This window comes from Carassius auratus, unplaced genomic scaffold (genome assembly GCF_003368295.1).
Source record: "Carassius auratus strain Wakin unplaced genomic scaffold, ASM336829v1 scaf_tig00216982, whole genome shotgun sequence".
NCBI lineage: Eukaryota > Metazoa > Chordata > Actinopteri > Cypriniformes > Cyprinidae > Carassius > Carassius auratus.
This window is the reverse complement of record NW_020528834.1, coordinates 49,294-72,979: the sequence shown is the minus strand read 5'-3', so window position 1 is coordinate 72,979 and position 23,686 is coordinate 49,294. Positions and strand designations below refer to the sequence as shown.

The window sequence follows — 23,686 nt, the reverse complement described above, 5'->3', positions numbered from 1 at the left end:
ACTGCAAAGAGTGGAAAGCAATTCAGGTGACCACCAGAAAACATTTACTTGAGGAACATTCAAAAAGGATTTTGCAAACCTTTTTGACATTTAGCCTTTAATTTAGCATATGAAGTTTTAAGATCTTTAATTAATGATAGCATTTCAAAAATGTGACAACATTGTGTCTTCTCTGATAGGAAAGTGATTGAAATGCTTGCAGTCAAATACATTTTGTGCAAGCATGCATACCAACCTAAACTATAAGAAATCCTCAAGGACAAAGTATGCATCACACAGAGAAATTAACAGGCAGCTTTGAACTAAAATGAAAAAGGACTGGAGACAATGAATGTGTGCTAGATGAACAACTTTATTCAAAGTGTTGTCTACAGTTACTGAAATTAAAAAACTGGCATATTTGTTATATATACAGACAACACACAATTCCTTTGTATAGATTTTAAAAGATCAAAATTAACAAAAACCAAAATCCTCTCCCTCTTCATCTCCTCTGAACAGAAAAAGTATTTTCAGCCATGTGTCCTGGTGCTGTCCTCATAAATGTCACTATTCCCACACAAGTCCATCTGTGTGGGTGTGTGATAGAGTATAAATTAACAGCTGAAGTGTGAATCAGACTATGGCTATCGATGTATGTGGTTTCTTTCGTCTGACACGACGCCTCACACTTTATCATCCTTCTCGTGCTTAACCTTGAGGAACTCAGCCATGTTGGAAAAATATTTCTGATTGGCTTCCGCCACCTTCTTCTCTGCAGCCTGTGGGTTCACAATCTCCAGCCCCTGACAGAGACAAGACAGTGCACACTGTTAACTAAAATCAACCAAACAAACCACAGCTGTCAGTCAGTGATACAGCAAGGGAACCAAACAGGAATCAACTGTACTTGAACACGAGAAAACACTATGCACATGAAGTCTGTAACCTCTGCACCCTGGAGGCAGGAAAAGAATGGCAAAAACAATCCATTTTCAAATAAGATTTTGTGTACCTGTAAAGGAGTGAAGGCCACACTGGAGCTGGTTCCAGAAGATCGGTCTCTGACAGTGGACTTCCCACCGTACGTCATGCTCTGCTTCTGCAGGGTTCGCTACAGTAACAAAACAGTCATAAGACCATATAGAAATGCTCATTATGTAGCAATGCAAAATAATTTTATAGATCAAATTTCCATTACTGTTCAGAAGTTTCAGGTCAGTTTTTAAAGAAATTCATGCTTTTTTTTTTTTTTTTTTTTTTAAGACTGATAAAAGTTCTATATCAAATAAATTGTTATTTTATACTTCCTAATTCTCAAATAATCCTGAAAAAAAAAAAAGGTTTCCATAACCGTTTTCCACACTGATAAGAAATGTTGGTGGAGCATCAAATCAGCATGTTAGAATACTTTCATATCACTCATGCTACAGTAAGCATGCATACCTGTAAGGACTTGGATATTCTGGCCTTGGTGGAGTTGTTGACCTGAGCTTGTCTGACCCTGCCGCTACCAGACTTTCCCAGTTGACCAAGACTGAAGCCCAGATCCTCCTGATAAGCATCATCCTCGATCTTACAGGGGAGAAAGACAGTTTATAATCTGAATCAATCTATGGAATTAAAAACAAAAAGCCATGCTAATGGAGCAATACTGACAGAGGTCAACTAACCTCTGCAAATGTCATTCTGTTGGCATGTTTTCTGATTTCTGTTAGACCCAGCCTCTCCTTCATCTTACGATACCTGAGAGCATAAAAAAAGAATGTTTCTTTTTCAAAGTCGTCAAAACAAAAATGATTGCAGTAGGTTTTACAGGAAAATACTATTTCAGTCTTTCTACTTCAAAATTTAACATACCATTCCATATGTTCAAAATTTCACGTATAATTCAATATTTTACTTGTCGATTCAACAAAATAATTTCACAGTTTTTATTGTGTGCTTACACCTTTCATATTTTTCCTTTTATTGTATTTTTTTTTCTACATTTTTTTGCTTGTCAATATTGAATATAGTCAATGCAATTTGTTCTGCTTTTTTAAGATGAAACAAAATGAATAAGAATGAGTGAATATATAATACAACAAAACAAAATAAATACATATATACACATTCATACACACACACACATATACATATTTTTTTATGTACTACTTATTTGTTTTAAATAATTTGAAAAATTTCTTAAAAAAAAAAAAAAAAAGAAATGATTAATGAGATGAAAGTTCGTGGCATGCTTCATTAGGTTGACAAGGACCCATGATTCCCACCCTCTACGAGCCTCACCTTCTTCCTCCTCTCTTCTTTCTCTGTCCGTCCAGGGGAGCTGGAAGAGGCTTCACCTGCTTGACCGGTGGGGGCTCCTGCCATTTATCAAACTTTCGCTCGATCTCTTCCTTCAAGTCATAGCCAACCTGTGTATAAACAAGTTAATCAAGGCAAAGTACTACAGTGCTTCTAAAGATTTTTAAATGCAAATACAGTCTAACTTTATCATCTGAAGCAAGTGAACTCTAAACCATACAATGGTGTAGAGCTTGATGAAACCACTGACCTTCCCAACTGCACTCTCATGAAAACTGTCCACACGGGCAGCCAGAGTGCATTTAGCTGCAACCAGACGAGCTGCTTTTCTCCTCAGATCCTGGAAACAGAGAAAAACTCATGACATTCTGAATCAAAATGATCAAATTAAAGCAAAGAAAAATAAGTGAAAGCAGAAAGGTTGCTGCTCACTGGAGGCAGAGACTGCACTACGTCACAGTGGTAGATGTAGCCTGTATGGGGGAGCAGGGATGTGCTGCTGAATCCAGACAGAGTCCTCCGTTGAGCTCCCAGCAACATCAGATTACACGCAGGCATCTTGGACAGGTTAGTCAGCCCCCCAGCAACACCTGAAATGATGGGGAGGGGGGTTACATGTTGTCAGGGAAACAAAATGAAAGGATCTTTACAGTAGCACCAAATTTTATTGTGATCATCAGGCATAAGTGAATATTTCACCCAAACAAAAATATAAATAATAATAAAAATTTATTATATATATATATATATATATATATATATATATATATATATATATATATATATATATATATATATATATATATATATATATATATATATATATATATATATATATATATATATATATATATATATATATATATATTTTTTTTTTTTTTTTTAAACCTTTTGTCTCACACAGTCATGCGAGTTTGGAACAACATGTAAATAACAGAACTGTAATTTTTGGGTAACTGTCCTTTTAATTCAGCAGTCTTGTTCTCACCCATAATCTTGGCAGCAGTTGAAGCTCCGACAATTATTGAAAGATTTGGAGCAATAAATGACATCCTGGATTCCACATATTCATAGATCCTGTGTTTTGATTGGTTGAGCTCAAGGGCCATGTCACACGCCTCCTCCAGTCGCTGAAGCTCATCATCACCAAGCATCGTTCTGCCAAAACCCAACCATTTAATCAGAAAACCAAGCAAAATTATATTGCGGTTCAAAAGTTTGGGGTTGATCTGATTTGAAATATTTCTGAAGGTCTCTGCTGCTCACCCAGGTTGCGTTCATTTCATTTATTTCAAAAACAAAAATCCCACTAGCTCCAAACTTTTAAACAGAAGACTTTAACAAAATAAAAATAAAAAAACTCTTCCTGTAATCAAACCAAATAAATCTGCTCGCTCACCCTTGTGTGGTCGAGGCTGTGACACTGACCACCATGATAGTAGCATTAGTCAGGATCTGCTGGAGGGTCTCATTATTTTTGCATTTCTCTAGACTGTTGCCCAGCTCCTGAAGACACACAAACACATTAACTTATATAACACACACAAGAGTTTATCTTCAATTCTCATTAATTAAAAAAAAACAAATGATCAGATGATGTAAATCATATGAAGGTAACGTTTCGCATGATTAGGCTACTCAAAAGTGCTCAGCCCATCATATTTTTCAAATTAATCTTCATACCTTAACAGTTCTGATATAGTCTAGTGCGTTTGGCACCAGAGACTCCAGTTCAGGAAACCTTTTGGAGTACTTGTCACGGACAAACTTGTGAATGATATCTGATGGGGAAATGACGATGTTATAATGCTTGATAAGTGATACACAAATCTTGTAATTTGACAAATAGTTTGCATATAAAATAAACATTAAACTCACTGAGTTCATTGTCAATTTCCACTGTGAGATTGTTGGCAGCGACGATGAGTCTGTACTCAGGGTCTGCTTCAACAGGTCCAGACACTGAAGAGAGTGGGGGAAAAAACGTGTTACATGGCCGCGGGAAGTGGGGGTGCTGGGGGTGCTGCAGCACCCCCTAGTGACGAGAGGGAGATAAAAAAAATGTAGGCCTATTAAAATATTTTGCACAATTTATAAATTCCTTATGAATATTTTAGAAAATGATTTTGAAACACGTAGGCTATTACGTATATATTTTGGATTTTAATTTCATATTTTGAGGCCTAATCAACACAGGTTCGGAAGTTACGTTGTCAACGTCAGGCAGGCAGGTTTGGTCGCCGAGTAACGAGGTTTCCCGCTCGTTCCATGCAGAATACATCCATCTTTATATAATACAGCGCACCTCGACATTTGTACACCTGTAACCAGGGCACCCCGCCTGCATGTAGCTCAGGTAGGAGCATTGTGCTGCCGCGCTTGTAACATTTATTTTTTTGGCAACAAGTGTGGGATCAGCTTTGACTAGCCAAGCAATTGTAAGTAGTACACTATAGTATTTTTGTAAGGTGGTGGGGATGGAGATGGAGAGTATTAGTTCGTTCGTGTGTTCTTTGCGTAATGGTTGTGGAGAACTGTTAAATAAAGTTTAAATAGTCGGAGATTATTTCCTTGTGGTTTGTGTAAAAAGGTTGAAGATGGAGACGGAAAGCTTTATACTGTGCGTGTGTTTTTTGCGTAATGGATGTGGAGAACTGTTCAATAAACACATTGCTTAAATAGTCAGAGATTATTTCCTTGTGGTGTGCGTAAAAAGATTTTGGAGTTAATAGAGTTGCGTGTGAAATAAACGTGACTCAAGCCAGCTGACCAAATCGATTGCATTGTTTTAGCGTTATTGTGAAGTTTGATTAATATTATATTTTGTTGTAATATTATTTGTTGTATCTAAATAAGTTGCATGTATGTATAGGCTATCTGAAATTGTAATGAAAGTAATTATTTCGTTTTCTTTCGATTATTAAACTATTATTTCTGATTCTGCTTCAGATTAATAATGCATTGCGCATATCTGAGATCTGATGTCTGTGTTTCAGACCCTGGCTGGCTGTGCACTGAAGTGTATATGACAATAAAGTAGTAAATCTCAATGTATTTATTTTTAAAATGTATTTTAAATAGGCCTATAGGCTCATAGGTTTTTTGTCAACAAAAAAAAAATCACAGCACCCCCTGCTCAAAATTACTTCCCGCGGCCCTGACGTGTTATATATGGAAATTTAATGTTTACACATGTTTCGGAAAAATTTGATGGATGTTACTCACCTTCTGAATTTTTACGTTGATTTCCAACATAATGGCCGATTTTATCCATGATTTCAGCAAACTGTACGAAGTCGAGAAGTTGCAATACGTTAGTGTAACGTTTAAGGGAGACGGTACTTATTAGAATCCATTCAGAGATAATGAAGTCAAAGACTCACTGGCTTGCTGTGTCGTAGTTTTGCTATGGATGTGACGCTCTCCGTCCCACTGTAATCCACCTCCATCTCCTCCGGTATGTCCTCCAGACCCCCATCGGCTTGATTCTCCCCGGGCTCCCCATCACTCTCAGCCCCTTCTCCAGCGGGATACAGCCCGTCCTCTTCTTCTCCTGCCTCCTCCAAGTCGGCAAGCAATTCGTCTGCCAGAGACATCTACGAACAGAGCGAGCAAATACACGCGAATTACATCAAAACACCGTTGTTTTGCTGAACGAGTTTTTTTTTAAATAGTTTTCAGGTTAAATGTGATCAAACTTACATTTCCACAGCGCCTCTTTTCTTCTCTCTTCAATAAAAAATACCAATACCCAACAAAATGCAACGATACACTAACGCGCAGTACCGAACAATGCTAAAGTCGCAGGTTAAATGCGTCATGTTTTACAGCAAAGGCTTATGGGAAATGTGTTCAGGAACACCCCCTTTTTTTACTGTCTATGTTTTTTACAGTCTGTTGAACGCACACATGAAAAAATAATAATCATTTGCTTATGGTATGGTATTAATTAATCAAATGTCGTTTTTGAGCACAAAAGGCAACACTGGGAATTGTAAAAAAGGTGTGTAACCACGCAATTTTCAAACAATAAACATTAAACCATAGACTGCATGCATTAAACTAATATTTTATAATTGAAGTCTTCATTTATTTTTAATTTTTTTAACAAAATAAAACCAAAACATCCATAACAAAAAAAAAAAAAAAAAAAACCAGCTTCCAAACACGATTAATTCACATTTACATTTACATTTTGGGCCTGTTATCAATAATCCCTACAGACATACACACATGTAAAAATAAGAAGGTACACTAAAATCAAATTAGAAAATACCTTTACATGTAACACCACAAAAATAATAGACTTAACAAAGAGAAGCGCACTAAACAATAAAAATTCCATCAATCTCAGTCAAAAACCCGTCCCCAAGATTTGTCAAAACCCTCCAAATCATTATTAATCCTGGCCAAGAATTTTTCATATGATACAATTTTCAGCATATTTGCCTTCCACCTGTTTAACTCTGGAGGAGATGGATGCATTAAACTAATATCAAAGGGATGAACATGGTTAAGAATTCCGTCTGTGCAAAGTTTGAACGAAACAGAAAATATATTTTTGGTTTCATGACATAAAATAAATGACGCAATTTTTGTATATATCTTTTTTTTCAGTAACTTTTTTTTTTATTTCAACTGGAAGATATAAGGTAAGGGTTACGTGTGACAAAGCCAATCCTATTTAAATGATACTAACAATCTTTTAATAATTCATTGTTTTTAAATACTTTTGACCAACCTTTACTACTAAATTTCTGGTAGATATTAGGTCAAACTAAAATAAACATGGGATTTATGCTTCACGGTACAGTGTAAAGTATTATGGATTTCGCTAAGGAGTTCTACTTCATTTTATTCCAGTTAAAGCTGTATTGTGGAAAAATGCACTAAAATAATGTTAATACAAAACAATGTTAGTAAAGTAAAATGTTGAACAGAAGATATTATAAGACAGAACAATTTATTTTCAGCAAACAGTTCAATAAATGTTTCACAGTTTCCATGTTATTTTCACTCCTTCAGCTTCTTACAGAATAATATGAATCCTCTAAATGAAACAGATGCTGAACGTGATGTAATGATCTGGACTACCTAAGAGTCAGACATTTGCATGAACGATAAGATAAAAAAAATTAAAATGAATAAATAAGTCAATTAGTAGTTATGTATGCTAATTTCTCTTTTTCCATGCCAAGCAATAATTACTGCTTCGAAATAAATAAAGGAAAAGCTAATGTAAAATACATTATTAGAAAATAACACCTGCGTAGAGACACACCCTATGACAACTAGATACAGACTGACATCTAGAAATAGCTAAATTAGAGAAAACATTTCAAAGTCTTTGTACCTATGCAAAGATATGTTTTTTAGGATTAAATGGAAAATAACATTAATAGAAAATAATTTGATACAAACTAAATATACAATATACATAAACTTCTGAAGTGACTTAAGCCAACAGACAAACATATATTAAAAATAAAAAACAAATGCAGAATAAATAAACAAGTAAAGAAATTAGATACAGAAATAAATAACATTTGCAATAAAAAATACAGTATTAAACATGACAGTTAGTTGCAGTTGTGTTTTTTCGTGCATTCTAAGAATACAATTAAAATAAATGTTTTCAAAATGAGTTTGTATTCTGTTGCAATTTAATATTTAGTTTGTACAAATGCTAAATGAGAACTGCACTGCTGTGATTTGGAAAAAGATGATTTTCTCCTCAACCACAAACTACAAGAACGTCTGACTGCAATGAGAACAAATTTACCGTGTCGATATTTCTAAGCTCACAACTAGACATGTACTGGTCAGAGAAAGTGCTCCCCTTCATTCAAAGGGAGTAAAATACAAACATACCTCAAGAAGCCATGAAAATAGAACAGTTAAGCTGGTACATAATAAGACTCCCATTGCATAGCCCAAAAGTACATGTCAGATTTTACATAACTCCAAGGATTTTGGCTGTTTGGAAGGAACTTTCTATGTGTGGATCAACCACTACAACTACTGCAGTGTGTAAAACCTGGACTGCCTCCAGCCTTTTGAAACGGGAGTCCTTCTTTTTCTTGCAGTTAAAAAAATAACCTCCAGGAGTCGTCATAGTTACCGATGACAATGGGGGCCACTCATTCACTCCAGGGGCATACATTCTGTCCAGGTGTTCATGGGAACTGTAGTATGTCACACTAAATGTGGGTCATTGGCAGGGCTCACTGTAAACCTTGATGATGAGCTGGAAGTTACTCCAGTTGGAGATCTTGCCTTCACTACATGGTCTTTACTTTTTGATGCCTTGTGGTTGCCTGATCCTGAAAAAAAAAAGCCATTAATCAGGACGGAAGACAAAAAATGTGACATTAGAAGTTTGTACAATCACACGTTTTGCATTTGCTCTTTGCAAATGAAGCCAAAATGATCATATCTTCTGCTGAATACACTTACCAAAACCATCAGTGTTGGGGGGCTTTCCTTGGGGAGATGAACTATTAGATCCAGAGCTCAGTTCATTGGTTGGGGTTTCCTGGCAGATACAGAGAAGTAACAAACCAGATGATGTTTAAACGTGAAATTGCAACTGAAGGCACTTTTCTGTATAAACAACACCCTTGACATACCTGATCAAAAAGATAGACTGTGACATCATCAAAAAATGATACATTCCTCCCACGGTCACGGTTCTCTTTGTCCACTTGTTCCTTTGGTGATTTCAGCAAGCTGCGCAAACCCACTCTCTTGTCAACATCTGTTTCTGTGACAACGATGACGCGCCTGGGAGACTCATCCTCCTGTTCCTCTTCATCATCTTCATCTGGATCGCTACCTGTTGAAGCAATCCTCCTCCTTCCCCCTCTGTGCTCTCCCCCTTCCCAGAATCCTCCTCCTTTGGCATTTGGTGAGAGAGGAAGAGAAAGAGCGAGCGGAGGGAGGGATAAAGAGAGACGGGCCAGCTTAGCTGAAACAAAATGATGGTACAGATGAAGAGATGAAAGATAAACATCAAAGAAAATGGTGTTATATGTGTGTGTGCATGTATATATATATATACATACATATATACAGATATAAAGAGAGAGAGAGAGAGAGAGAGAGAGATTATTATAAAAGTATTTACATAACAATATATCAATTAAATACTGGCCATTTTTTTTCTGTTTGGTATTTCAACTAGCTATCAACCCCTCATAATGGTTCAGAGACTAATGTGATAAAATGGGATAATTAGCCAAATCGTTCAATTAAAATAGAATAATCTTTCAAATATCAACTTTTTCAAGTTCTTTGGTTTTAATTTATGAGTGTTTTCAGTTCACAGTACCTTTCATAGCTTGATTTGCAGCTGGCAGTGAAGGTGTAACCTCAGGCTGTTCGAGCACAGTAATTCCTTCTGTCTTTGCTTCAGCAGGTTCACTCACAGACACAGAAGAAGAGGAGGGTGGGGTCTCCTCTTTACTGCTAAGATAAATCATTTACACTAAGATGAAGTCTGTTTATTTATTTTTTACCTTCTTTAACCAAGAAATGCATTCAGTTAAAATTGATTTAAAGGCAAAGACTGTGTTTACATTGAATGTCAAGATTCTCTACAGTTCATATTTATTAAATTTTGAATATGAGAGATATTATATTATTACTCTTAAAATACTATTAAATAGATATATTATCTCTCTCTTAGAATATTGCTGTTTTATTCATCACTTCATCTATTTTCGTAGTATTTCTGGAGCATAACCACACCTCTCATTTTCTTGGAAATCTTTGTTTGCAACATTTTCTTCAGAGGACCAAGTGGTAGAGGCTCCACAAGGGTGCTGAATCACACTGTCACTAACTGCAGACCCCCACAGGACATTTGCTTTAACATTTTCACTGAGAGAGTACTGGAGTCTTTCCTCACAAACCTAAAAAAAGACAAAGAGAATTTCAGAAATAGCAGAGCATCAATAGAGTACAGGTCATAGTATTTTTACTCACCTGCATCATCAGTCCATTTTTTGCCTGCATTTTTGAAAGAGACCTCTGCCCTTTGGAACCATCTGCAGAATTGCATGGTGAGAGAGATGTTGGCACGAGCTGCCCCGTTCTCTTTTCCACTGACTGCTGAGCTTCACCAGGGAAATTTGGAGAAATGTTTTCATATTGCTCTGACTGTTGCAAGACAACCGTGGTACTTTTCGATATCCCGTCAACTTCCTCTTTTAGCTCTTCTCTCATCATCCCCTCTGCATCTGCTGAGTCATGATGATTTATTATTCCTCCAGCACCACTAGTTCTTTGCTCTGGATTTCTCTTCAAAGATTCAAGCAGATCTAAGTTTCCTAAAAACAGATCTCCAAGGGTCTCTTCATCTCCAGAAATGCAGCACAGTTGCTCTAGTTTTTCAAAATCCTCTAGAGGCTCCTCATCCATGTCCTTCCACTCAGAGATCAACAACTCAGGGATGGAGTTCAGCGAACACTGGGAGAGAGGTGGATGGGCCACTTTCTTGAACAGGCTATTTTTGTCATCCACAGCCTTTGATTCTGGGTGAATGTGGTATTCTTTTACGAGAGATGTGTGCAGTTTTTCTCCCAGGTTTGCGGTGATACCTTTGCTGTGTGTGGTGGTACTGGTGGCAAGTTCTTCAAAAGACTGATCTAAACAGTTAACATCATCAGAAGAGTCAGACAGCTCCTCATGTCCTTTATTAGATGTTTGTTCTGCAGCACAGAACGGACTTGAACTGGTCTTGATTTCTATGTGGTGTACTGTATTCGGGAAAGTACTTGGGCCTTGGCACTTACCCACTCCTGCACATGGGGAAGCAGCACATTCAGAAAGCTCCATTGAAATTAGTGCAGGGGCTGAACACTGAACGCTGCTACTATGAATCTTACATGGCTCTGGATCAGTGCTAATGGTGAGATTTGGGCAAGATGGAGAATCTGATCTTCCTTTCTCAAAAATACATCACTGATTGCGGCAGGACAGTCAACATTACGTCTAATAGTTTCTGTACTGAGACACTCTGGATACAGTGAAATGATGTGAGAACTATCACCCAAGTCAGTGGTTGAGTTTGACATATCTATTGTGCAGGTTTGATGGTCTTCAAGGGCTGCAACCAACGTTTTGCTTGCTTCAGTTTTGGGTGTCCGTGTGGCTTCGGTTTGGTCCATTTGTACACTGTTATTATGAGTAGAAAGACATTCTTTGTGACATTGTACAGGTTCCAACTCATCAGTTGAAGCATTTGTAATAGAAAATGAGTGAGAGTGAGTCATACAACCTCTTACACCCACTATGTTTTCGTGACTGTCAAACTTTTTATTATCTTTGTCCCCAAACAATTCACCTCCCACAAAATTTTGTAAACATGTCTGGATATCAATCACCACCTCAACAGGTCTGTGTTGTACAGGTGCCTCCAGTTCTGGGTTCTCCAGATTCTCAGCTTCCATCTTTATATTGCTAGAATAGCACTCTGGTGTTCTATTTTCCATGTCTGGATTTTCCATGTTCTCCTCTTGCTGAAAGTCGAGCCTTTCTACAAGTGCCTGCTGAGTTTCCTTTGCCCCCACTAGAAAGGATCTCATATGGTGGATAATTAGCCCGTCCTAGCTTCTCATCATTAAATGCATCTTCACATATTCTCTGAGTAGAGGGATGTGACTCACTATCTGCAAGCTCATCATTTGCTTCAGATTCCCAAAATTCATGACTCACCATTAAATGTTCCTCCTCCCCCCAGGCCTTTTTTCCAAAATTTGGGAAGAGCTCTGATCCAAGCCCTGCTTCCAGTGTCTGAGCTTCAGCTGCAGCCCACTGGTCATTTTCTACAGGCCAAAGGTGAAGTTCTCCCTGCTTAAATGTTTGGCAGCTGAATTCCTCTCTCACATTTACCTCCGTACTGTAATCTTCCTCAAGGGCACTCCACAACTCCTTCTGTTTCAGTTCAAGACCCACTGAGGCACCTCTACTGAATTCATCAGAATGTTCATCTTTTGAGATCTCCATACTGCTGGCATTCTCATCTGCAGCACTTTGGGGGGATTCCTTGACAGTGAAGCAGAGCTCCCCTACAGCTAGCTGACTCTCAGACCTCTCCTTTGCCTGTTGATCCTCACACTCTTCTAAATATGAGAGGTTTCTCAAGCCAAGTTCATTTGCATCTGCATCTTGGATATCAAGCTTACCCTTCTCTTCTCCTGTAGATTGTTCAGCTTTTGTCTCAGACCAGATGAATTGGTTCAAGCCGCATTTGGTGTCATCATTGCTGAGCTCTGTGTTTATATCAGGGCTGGTGATGCATTTTGAATAATCAGATTGAAAGCTGTAAAACCGAGATAACCTGGATTTACCTTTGTCTGATGACTGTTCATCAATTGGGAATTCAGGTGATGTACAACGTTCCTCTTTATTTTCCGCTGTTTGCAAATATGAACAATGTTCGATGAGTTGTTCTTGACAAACTGGTCCAGAAATGGGTTTTTGAGGCTCTGAGACCATGTCAGCGAGCAGTCTGGGATCTGTAGCACCTGAATCGTGAAGCATTCTTTCTTCCGAAAGTGTGTGAGACATGAACAGCTCAGTATTTTTACCTAAAGAGGAGTTTTGGATGTTAAGGTAGCCATTGCTGAATGGAACGCCCTTATTTGACTCACCCTGTCCATTGGAGAAAAACCTGGCAATAAACTCAGCACTGCATTCGCTCTGAGAATCTCCTGAAATGACAACACCTTGTTTGAAACCCTTCTCTACATCAGCTCTCTCATTCAAACCCCACAATCCCTGCATATCTTGTTTCATCTCCACTTCCTTTTCTAAATTCTCCAGTAGTCCTTCATCCTCAACCTTTTCCTCAATTCCCATCAATATTCTTCGCTCTCCTGTTTGAACGCTACCTGGACGAGAAGGGCCAAGTACATCGTTGCCTCTTCTGCTTAAACCCTCTCCACCATCCCAGTCACTGTCAGAGAAGTAAGCTGAATCCCGATGTGGTGTTTCAGTTCCCAGGGCTCTCCATCCACTGTTTCCTCCACCCAACCAGGAATCTCCCGGTGTGAGGCAGTCTAGTGAACTAGAGGTCAAAGGTGACAATACAGAATCTGTGGGGGTCATGGTGGAAAGTGACTGATCAGAGTTGGGTTCATGCACCATAGGCGAATAGAATGCATCTGTGCTTGATTCATTCAAGGAGAATGAAGAGTCACTTGGAAGTATTGGCTCTTTTTCCATTTTCACGTCTTGATCATGACACCCAGTCCTTGAACTGGTGTCCTTGTCAGGCAAATCGGTTTGTTCAAGGGATTTAGAGGATGTCTCCATTTGCAAATTGGCTGTGGGGCAGTCTTGCCTCACATCTGAACTGTATTCCCTCTCCTTTGTAGAGCTTGGGTCACCTGCTGAATTACTGTTTTGTGAAGGATCAAGGAAAGTCGATTCATTTGGCCTCTGGTTTAGACTTTCTGGCAGTTTCTTACTGTGTACATTTTCAAATGTTGCATTTGATGTCATCACCTCAATTTCAGTTGAAACACTGTGAATGTTTTTCTGTGTTAGTTCTTTTGGCTGAATAAACATGCTCTTCAAATAATTTCCATCTACACTTCCAATTTGTGTATCTTTAGTGATTTGATTTTTGTCACAACTCAGTGTACCATTAACATTATGCATATTTCTGGGTTCTACTGGACCATCACTTACACAGTCATGCTGATTGTGAGACACTTGAGAATTCTGGTTCTCTTTTATAGTGGGAGATATCTGCTCCAATAGAGGCCCATTTTTAGGCAGTACTTCTGAGGGAGAAAAATCATTAAGGGGATGTTTCTCTAGCTCCATTTCAGGTGAAAGGTGACTGACTGGAGTTAAGTTCTGAGCTGATTCAAGATTTTGTAAATCAGATGCAATGTGAAGTACTGGAATTTCTGGACGCATAGCAACTTTTATTTCACTCCTTTTCGCCCGCTTGGTGACTTGAGCATAAATTGCTTCTTTTGTGTCACCTGGCGGCTTTCCTGCTCTTGCTCTTTCTGATTCAAACTGTATTGTCTGAGACAATTCTGGGTCAATGCATATTGACTCATACTCAGGAGACAATGGAGTAGGTGATACACTTTCTTCCTTTTGGCGTTGCCTTGTTATAATTTCAGTCAGAAATGTTTCAGCAGATTGAATCTCCTTCAGAAATTCCTCTCTTGTCATTTCCCCTTTCTTCGGCTCCGTTTCATCACTCTCAATGGATATTTCAGAGAGCCCGAAATGAGACTTCTTCATCCCTGATGAAAAAGCCTCCTCAGCTTCTGCATACACTGGCAAATTTGAGGGATGTGCAAAAGGATGAGGAGTAGTTCCAAATCTGGAAACCGGGGTGCCACCTTCGCCATCATATGCATCCTCACAATCTGACACAGATGTCTCAATCTCTGTAAGGAACAAATCTCTCTTTTTGGTACTGCCTTCATAACCAGGCAGGGAGTCTTTGTCTGAGGCCCAAACCTGTGTGGATGAGTCGAGTTCTGAGAGAAGAGACTGGGATCTCTGCATTCCTTTGTCTTTCCTTCCATCACTTTCTTGTTCCCATAAGCTTTCTCCATCTTTCATGTTCACAGGGTCATTGGAGATCTCAGTCAGAAACAAATGTATGGGAGATTTCCTAGCGGCTGCAACTCGCTCACGTTGCATGACTGCCTCTTCCCTCCATAGGGCCGGCAGGATGGTTGCGAGGCGGGATTGTGTTCGCTTCATTCCCCTTGAGAAAAGCTCAGCCGTAGCTGGATCGGGTTCATCAGCCAGGTTGGTGTGCTGAATGTTTGTGCCACTGCTGGATCTATGCGGTGACATGAAAGGTGAATTGTCATCATCATCTTCATAGTCCTTTGAGAGCTCTGGACTAGAGGATGATGTTCTCTCAATTTTTGGAATTGTGGATTGGGATCTAGTCATTCTGGAGCAGGACTCATTGTCTGTAGTGTATGTCTCTGAACCATCTCTTGAATTATACAAAGACTGAGACCGTGTCATGCCTCGGTCAGCATGTCTCTCATCAGTACGGTCACAGCTTAGTGGGTCTCTTTGTAAGTGCATCACATTGTATCTGGAATATGTCTCTGAAGAGTACTTTTGACCCTTTTGGAGTCTATAGTGGGGAGGGAGAGGTGGAGGACAGGTCTGAGGTGGGAGGAACAAGGAGTGACTGCCAGAAGATGGTGGAATAGAAGGAGAGAGTGATGGAGATGGGGGCAGTGTCTGATGAGTGCGGTTTAAGCTCAGATGGTCAAAATTGACTTTTGACAGTGAACTTATTAGTAAAGAATCAGAGGTCTCAACTTTGCCTGTCGGGAACGAGGATCCAGGGTAGATGTCTAACCCGTATGTTCTTGCGTAACCTAGTGGAGGAACAGGCAGGGGACGTGAGTGTGGATGGCTGCCAGAGGACATGGACATTGAACGAGGTTTAGGTGGGAGAATGGGTGCTTGAGGACCAAGGGACTTTTGGTTTGCTTCTCCAATGTTTATAACAGCGTAATCCGTCACTCGGTTACAGTTCTCCTTACTAAACTCAACCAAGCCAGTGTTTGGAACCATAAGCTTTACCTCACTGGATCTGACAGTCTGAGAGGTGCCTCTCATAAAGCCATCTTGCTGATTGAAAGCTGGCCTGTCTTTTCCAGTAGTCCCTGTTTGAAGCTCGACCAGCTCCAGATCTCCAGAACACACCTTTTTTTTTTTAAAAGAGCACCGTTTTCCTAGACTAGGGGACTTATCCTGGGGAGTATGCTCTTCCAGGCGAATGTAATACTCGCTGGCCAGTGAAGGGCTGCGGGCACTGATCACAGGGACGACGGTCGGTGTGTCCAAGGTTTGTCTGTGGCCAGAATTGGGTGTCGGTATTGGTTGAGGAGGAGGAAGTGGTTTGTACCCTCTCCTGCCATGGGCCCTTTCCCAGAAGTATTCAAAGTTTAACCCTTTGCTGGTCTCTGTTACAGTAAGAATGTCATCTAGCTCAGATGTTGGAGAGATCATATTGTCCACAGGGTCTAAAAGTGGAAAAGAGTTTCCGTTTTCTCTGAGGCAACCATCCTCCCTCCCATACTCTCTCTCCCTCAGAAGTTTGTGTGCGGCTGACTGAAAAGCTGGGGGCCGGAGGGCATCCCAACGTCTTTCAAACGACTCATCACTCTCTCCTCTCCTTCCTTCTCCACTGTCTTCCTCATAATCCTCCTCATCATCATCCCTTCTAGCACTCTTACGACTTCCTTGTTCTGCGGCAAGGAGAGAGGAGAGAAGGAGGAAGACTTTGTTGACCGTTGGCCGCTGGGATGGGGGTAGCCAGCAAGACTGCATGACCTCGTACCTAATGAAACATGCAAAAATAGTTCACATATTAGTATGTGACATTAAATACTACATATTTTACTTTATTTAGATTACATTCACTTTTCTCTCATTTTATTCTTTTATTCTCATTTTTTAGTGCAGTAAGACAAAATACACTCACTGAATTCTATTTCTGCATCTGCTTGCAGATAGTGTTTTATCTAATTAAAGCCATTAAAAATACTGACCAATAGTCTGCATGACCGAGTTTGAGGCGAGGTTGAGCCAGAGTGATCTGTCGTTCCCTGATAACAAAGGTGAGAACCTCATCGTCGCTCAGGTGTCTGTGCGGCTGAGCCCCAAATTCAAACAGCTCCCATATCACAACACCCAGTGACCTGTCAGTTGTCACATGAAGGGAAAAAAGTGGTGGAAGTTTAGAAAAAAAAAACAAGCATAGCACAAGTGATAGACTGAGATAAAATTCAGGAAATGAAACAAGTTGACTCCTCAGAATATAAAGTCAAAATATTATTTATGTTTTTATAATAATAATAATAATAAAAAAGCTAACTCCATTACTGTTATTTTTTATTTATGTGCTATTATTGGTCTTTCCATTTACATTTCCATTATAAATATATTTGTCTATAATTTTCCATACCACACATTGCTGGTTTTGGTTTGATCAGTGACAATCAGATTCCCACGAAACTCCTCCAGAAGTTCAGGGGCAATCCAGCGGAGAGGTATCCACAGTTTGTCTGGTGTTGGATAGTAATCCTCCTGTTTGTGTAAAATATGGAAAACCACATTATCAAAGTTCCTAGTAAAGAGCCTAAGCTGCTCTAAAACCATTATGCATCTATATGCTGATTATGCAATATGAAATATTTGTTTTTAATACTGACAAATCATTTTTTATAGTACAGAAAAAAAACAGAAAAAAAATTATATACTATAAGAAACCCTTAGATACCGACTGATTGAGGTCCTTTTCTGTAAAATCTGTGTGAAGTGGAATGACGTTTAATAATTGTGGACGAGGACGAGGGCGTCGGGGTGCAGGTTAAGAGGTTAAGTACCTTATATTGATTATGCGAGAGGCCATAGTCTCCAATCCGAACAGTGAGATCTGAAGTGAGGAGACAGTTCCTCAGTGCCAAATCACTGGAGAACACACAGACAAACAAAGAATAGTATCAACATTTTTTGATCAAGCATTTTTTACAAATGCTTTATATCTGTCAGTCACATGATCCTGAACAGTTTTAAAGTTAAAGATTTCCTCAGTCTTACCTGTGAATGTAATTGTTCTCATGGAGATGCAAGAGTCCTGAGGTGATCTCATATGCCATTCGTTGTAAGGTCAAGAGGTCTCTGTTTAACAGGTCAGGGGTCATCCCATCAGACTTCCTCTGAGCTCTTAAATACCTCTTCAGGTCACCCTGTGGATAAAGACACAAAAATTGAAAATCCAGAAAATTAATTGATACAGAAAATAGGATCAAATTTATAATTAAAAGCACTAAGACAATTTATGATTTCATAATACAATGATTTATTTACATTTTGTTCAGTCTAATGAGTACACAATGGGCCTTGTTAATGAAACATGCAGAATACTTTTGCAAAAAAGAAAAGAAAAAACACATTCACTATATAATCCAATACATCATGAATCCATTCTTGCATAAATTGCTTCACTGAACAGAATTTGCAGTAATTCATGAATACATCATTAGCTGTATTTCCCTGAACTACCGATAACAGACAAACACATCATCCAAGGCATTAATTGTTTTCTCTTAAAAAAATGATCTAAAATCGGTTTCAATGTCCAAATCTTGGTTCTCACCAGTTGACAAAACTCCATGACCAGGAGGAAAGGAACGCTCTCACTGCATTGGCCCAAACATTGCAGTATATTTGGATGCTGCAGGCTTCTGTGAGATGAGAAAAACAAATCGATTAATATTAGCTGTGATGTCAAAGTTCTTGTAAACATAAGTTATAAAGGGTTAGAGGGAGAAGAGAAATTGAGATTGCAAATGTAATTAAAATAAAACTTTGGTCTAATAAATAGATCTATAATTTTTTTTAGCATTCCCAGAGACATCTGGGCCCAAACACATCATGTGTTTATGTATTCATGCCCAGCGTTCAAATGAAACCTTCCTAGCCAACACAAGCCATTGTAATGCAAATAAACGAGCACAAAAATAAGGTAATCCAATGCTTGAATGAGCAATCTGATTGATCAATAAGTGGCGAATAATAGCCTCAATAAAAAGCAGCAGAAATCTTAATTTCATTTTCACTACTATAATTTAAAAAAAGCATGGACTAACTAGGAAATACAACAATCAGCAAGACATGATGCCAGGCAGAGCGACCCAGTCTTTCTGACCTGTATGGCTCGGACTCTGCCAGGAACTTCCTCTGCTCCAGAGGACTAGCATTGACTCTCAGCTCCTTCACCACAGCCTGATAGGAGCTGTAGTCACACAGCACTTCAGCCAATATCACCTACCAGAGACAGATCAAACAGTTATACCAGAGAAAAAAAGTTTACTATGCTATATCTGTACAAATGAAAAAGACGAAAAGAAAGAGAAAGTCATAAAAATCACATTTTAAGTGTAATATTTAATAATAATAATACTTGCTTGTGTAGAATGATCAATTTCACAGATATTTACACTCTGAGACACGGATTCAGAAACAGCAGTTTCAAGTGCATATACATAATATACACTTAAATTAAAACAAATTACTTTCTTCCAGTTTTATTATTACCTGAAACAGCCTACATAAAGGGGTATGTAAAGAAATTATAATATGACACCTTTACAAATTCTTGGGAACCCCCACCAACATGGGTTTCCATTAGTGTTAGTTACAATTCAAGCTGTTCCTGAGATTAGAAATCTTTTGTTTACCTTCCCAAACCAGCCATTTCCAATCTCTTGCAGGTAGTTGAGAGTGTGCCTTCGGAAACATTGGGAGGTGTCTGTGGGTTTCAATAAGACTGTGTTAAAGAGAGTTATAATATATATATATATATATATATATACTGTACATTGACAGTTTACTTGTCACTTATGAACATGTTATGGAGTTCGATGTGCATATTGCCCTTAGTAAATGGGTTTACCTGTGCCATTCGGTAGAATTGAGCAGTTCTTATCCCGCAGTGGAAGAGTGTAGACCTCCGGCAGTGATGGACAGGAGGACAAACTGTCCTCAGGAACAGGGCTGGATGCCCCAGAGCATTCTTCCCCTTCAGCATTATCAAACTCCTGAAAGAGAAAGGTGGAGGAAGGAATATATATAAAAAAGAAGATATTTAACCACCATCAGATGAACAAGAAAACATATGTTTCATGCTGATTCATATTATTATTAGTAACACCCACGTTATGCAAAATTCACATACACCTACATGTAAAAAATACACACGCAAAAGGGACTTACATTGAATCCCACACCTCCTCTCTTACAGCAAAGGCAGGTGAGAAGCAACAGAACAAAAGAGACCAGCCCAGAGCAGGAGATGAGAATAATCACATAAGGGGGAGGAGAGAGAGAGCTGTCCCGGGACAGAGAGACTGAGGGGGAAAAAAAAGGGCAGAGTTTTACATATGCAGTCTTAAAAATATTAAGGGATAGATAGATAGATAGATAGATAGATAGATAGATAGATAGATAGATAGATAGATAGATAGATAGATAGATAGATAGATAGATAGATAGATAGATAGATAGATAGATAGAGTTAAAGCTAAATTGTAAATATTCCTAACAGGGAAAATCTGAAAAGGGCAGCGTTACATTCAGAACATAGCACAGGAATCCAATGAAGTGTTTTCATTGCACAAGGGGAGAAAGTACAGAGAAAAGCAGAGGAACTCATAATAGATCACCTTCAGAATGGGTTTCGGGAGGGGTTTGAGAGTTAAAGTTTAAGGGAAGCAAAGGAGATAAACCAGAGAGTCATCATACAAGACATTTCTTGTACTCGTCACTATTGAAGAAGAAGGGAAGGTTTTTGGAGTTTTGTTTGGGGGTAGGGCCTTTTTTAAGGGAAGGGACTGGATTATTGAAAAAGATTCTTGTTTCTGCAGGGTTGCTGGGTCAAAAGGAAAGGTGTCATACTTGATTTTGTACCTCAATTGGGCCATTTGTTTTAGGAGAGCCATCTGTGGAGAAGAGAAGGTGGGGAGGAGGGCAAGGAGGTTAAATTCCTTTGGCATTATGATTGCTAAGACAATCCACTACTAAAATGTATTCAATTGATTTGAAACCTCATTGTTTATGGATCAATGTTAGCACACATGCCATTGCTAGAGAATCTTCACCTCCCTTTTATTTAGCTTTTATTAGCTTTTACCATTTGCAATAATTAATGTAACTTCTAGAGGCCACGGGTCATGGTTTTCCTAAAATAGCATAGGCACCGCAAAGACATTTTTGGACACATAAGGACTGACAGCAAGGACCTAGTTGAAGCTGGGCAAGGCTGTTTAAAAAGAGTCACAAGCAGTCATTATGGTCTGTTGTGTGAAAACGGTGCAGGTCATTTGAGGTTGTGCCCATTTAAACCTATAGAAGGTATTTTCAGGAAAATTACATATACATTACATATACATTATATAATATTAATAATTATAATACATAATTAGGATTTTTATATTTATTATTTTCAAATTTAAATATAAAGCTTTATAATTTCAAAATATCAAATGATGTCGGAACACTCGAACGTTATTTGTGTTGCTAAAGATCTGGCTATTAGTAAAAAAAAAAATTTAAAAGTTAAAAGCGTAAATGAATATTAAAAATCACAACTACAAACGCCACGTTTGCAATTAATAGACACGCGTTTTGATTTCAAGAATCACCCTGCGGAATTAGTCTACGTTATCTATATGGAAATGCATAGGCTACTGAGCAGGTAGCAGTGAAAATAAATGAAGGGTAATATTATTAATCTGATAACCTTTTATTGTTCGAGGGACAGTGGCCAGAGTTTGGCAGACACGGACCTGTGCGCAGTTCCCTTCTTTGACCATATGGTTATCCATACTGCATACGAAAACACACAAATAAACACACGGGCCTGTTGGCACATTGTGTTCACGCTACTGCTAAAATAACGCGCGGAATAAAACATCCGACATAATAAAACGCCGTGTATGATGCAGATCTGCGAACAGCTAAAATAGGGACAAACAGGAAAAATTGCGTTATGTACAAACTATGATTTACCCCAGCCCCATAGGTAAAATAACATAGAGGAGAGATGTTTTTTAGGCCCACAATGTAGAATCAAACATGCGTACCAGAATACAGACACCTATTATTATCATCATCAGTGCGGGATCTACTGGGCTCAATATATAGTGCCAACATGAAACTAGATCTAATAGATATTATTTAATTATGATATAATAATTAGCGTCGCCACACATGATTCACCCCATCCAGATATATCAAATATTCTAATCAGACTGTCACATTATGCCTTTTTCATATAGCGTCTCATCGCCGCCTCCCCCCGAGCGCATCAATAACGCCGTCTAAACGACACGCTCACCTTCCTTCTGCGGGGCTCCCAGTGCTCTCTCCGGGTTGAAGTACGACATTAGCCCAAGCAGAACAATCACCCAGCACTGCAGTGACATAGTCGCGCGGTCCACGGAACCACCATCCGAGCGACGCGGTCAACGTTCCCCGCCGCGCTTCTGGCTCCCCGCTAATAAAGAAGCGTCTCCTTGTTGTGCAAAGACGATGCTCTCGATTAATCCGCAATTAAACACGGTGTACACGCTCTTTTGTGTCAGCTTAATCCCGCGATCCGCATCCTCACCAGCGCGCTGTTACTACTATTCCATGCTCATCGAGTCCCATCGGTCGAAAACGGGTAGAAAATACCAATGAAGTCATTCTATTGGTTCTATATCCGATCCTATATAGTGTGTCAGTATCATGTGAGTGGTCCAGCTATGTTTTCTTCCAAGAAACCCCTCTACGTCAGACGCAACCGAGCTTGCGCTATGATCCCTGTGGAGCTGCGCGCGCCTCGCGGCGATTTTCTTAGGTAGACGTTGCCTCGCAATCGAACGATTACAACATGCTTTTCACTCAGGTACCTGCTGTGTGCCAACAAAAGCGTTTGTTTGTGAGACTGGAGAGAACGACAACGCCCCCGTGTCTTTGCTTTGGGTATCATTGCATCAAAATCCCCCTAAAATTTGCTTTGGCTATCACTGCATCAAAACCCCCCTAAATCGGACCACCTCCACGGAGTGGTGACATGATCCGTTTGGGAGGACAAGTACACGGAACGCGCAGTTGAAGCCTTCCAGTTAATGACATACAAATCTCTGTCTGTATCTGTAAAAGGCCAAATATTTTCACCAGAAACGTCAATGGGGCCTTTAATACAATTAAATGCCTTAAATACCAACTACTTTTATAATCTCATCCTCCAAGCAGTCGTTTTTATACTTTTTTTTTTTTTTTTTACAAAAACATATTAGCTTGGAATGAAAACAGTGCATGTGAATTAATTCACAAAATTAATTATTGCACTTTATAATAAGAACCACCAAGGATAAACAATAGCGCCAAATGGCACAAGAAGTATTTCTAGTGTCAGCTTTAGATGGCATTTCCACAATATGTGACTGATACCTATTGCACAAAAATGTATATTCTGCTTAATAGTCTATACATCTTTTCTTCACTGTACTTAGCGCCACCACACATATGTGACATTTTTACAAATACATATCATTGTGGTATAATCTCAGATAAACCTGCCTCTAAACTGTCACATAAAAACTTAATTTCATCGCTTCACATCAGAGTTGGTCGATTGATGTTTTAATGCCATGCTAGCTTCCCTGGATACTAATGTAACAACGAACAAACTGAAACAGTATAAAATAGTGATTTTTAAAAACCTATATCAAGGTTTCAAAGTTTGCTTTAGATAAAAACTCTAAAAGGACATTTTGCTGCTTATTCCAGCAATGCGATAATGGGGTATAATGAAGTCTTTACACAAGAGAGGAACAAA

At 38.9% G+C, this 23,686-nt stretch overlaps 3 protein-coding genes across 4 annotated transcripts; all 3 read right to left on the bottom strand.

Annotated features, from left to right (window-relative positions):
• Positions 1-332: 332 nt before the first annotated feature.
• Positions 333-6,116, bottom strand: LOC113099619 (U4/U6 small nuclear ribonucleoprotein Prp31). Its single transcript, XM_026264498.1, has 14 exons — positions 5,989-6,116; positions 5,670-5,882; positions 5,512-5,572; positions 4,165-4,248; positions 3,970-4,067; positions 3,686-3,792; positions 3,275-3,444; positions 2,719-2,876; positions 2,537-2,626; positions 2,269-2,396; positions 1,653-1,725; positions 1,426-1,554; positions 995-1,093; positions 333-785 (listed from the first exon to the last, which is right to left on the bottom strand). The coding sequence occupies exons 2-14, from the start codon at positions 5,880-5,882 to the stop codon at positions 666-668; spliced, it is 1,530 nt and encodes a 509-aa protein (XP_026120283.1). The 5' UTR covers positions 5,989-6,116; the 3' UTR covers positions 333-665.
• Positions 6,117-7,235: 1,119 nt separating this feature from the next.
• LOC113099612 (uncharacterized) lies at positions 7,236-11,740 on the bottom strand. Of its 2 annotated transcripts, none has more exons than XM_026264489.1 (6): positions 10,273-11,740; positions 10,036-10,199; positions 9,617-9,753; positions 8,916-9,253; positions 8,743-8,821; positions 7,236-8,609 (listed from the first exon to the last, which is right to left on the bottom strand). In XM_026264489.1, exons 1-6 carry the CDS (start codon positions 11,122-11,124, stop codon positions 8,482-8,484), a joined length of 1,698 nt encoding a protein of 565 aa, XP_026120274.1. In that variant the 5' UTR covers positions 11,125-11,740; the 3' UTR covers positions 7,236-8,481. The 2 variants fall into 2 exon arrangements, with proteins under 2 accessions (XP_026120274.1, XP_026120275.1); XM_026264490.1 differs by having other exon boundaries at positions 9,617-9,750.
• LOC113099611 (uncharacterized) lies at positions 11,735-22,712 on the bottom strand. The gene is made up of 11 exons (XM_026264488.1): positions 22,199-22,712; positions 20,077-20,210; positions 19,757-19,901; positions 19,542-19,612; positions 19,010-19,128; positions 18,458-18,545; positions 17,899-18,047; positions 17,685-17,769; positions 17,264-17,385; positions 16,848-16,997; positions 11,735-16,636 (listed from the first exon to the last, which is right to left on the bottom strand). Exons 1-11 carry the CDS (start codon positions 22,284-22,286, stop codon positions 11,770-11,772), a joined length of 6,018 nt encoding a protein of 2,005 aa, XP_026120273.1. The 5' UTR covers positions 22,287-22,712; the 3' UTR covers positions 11,735-11,769.
• Positions 22,713-23,686: the final 974 nt, after the last annotated feature.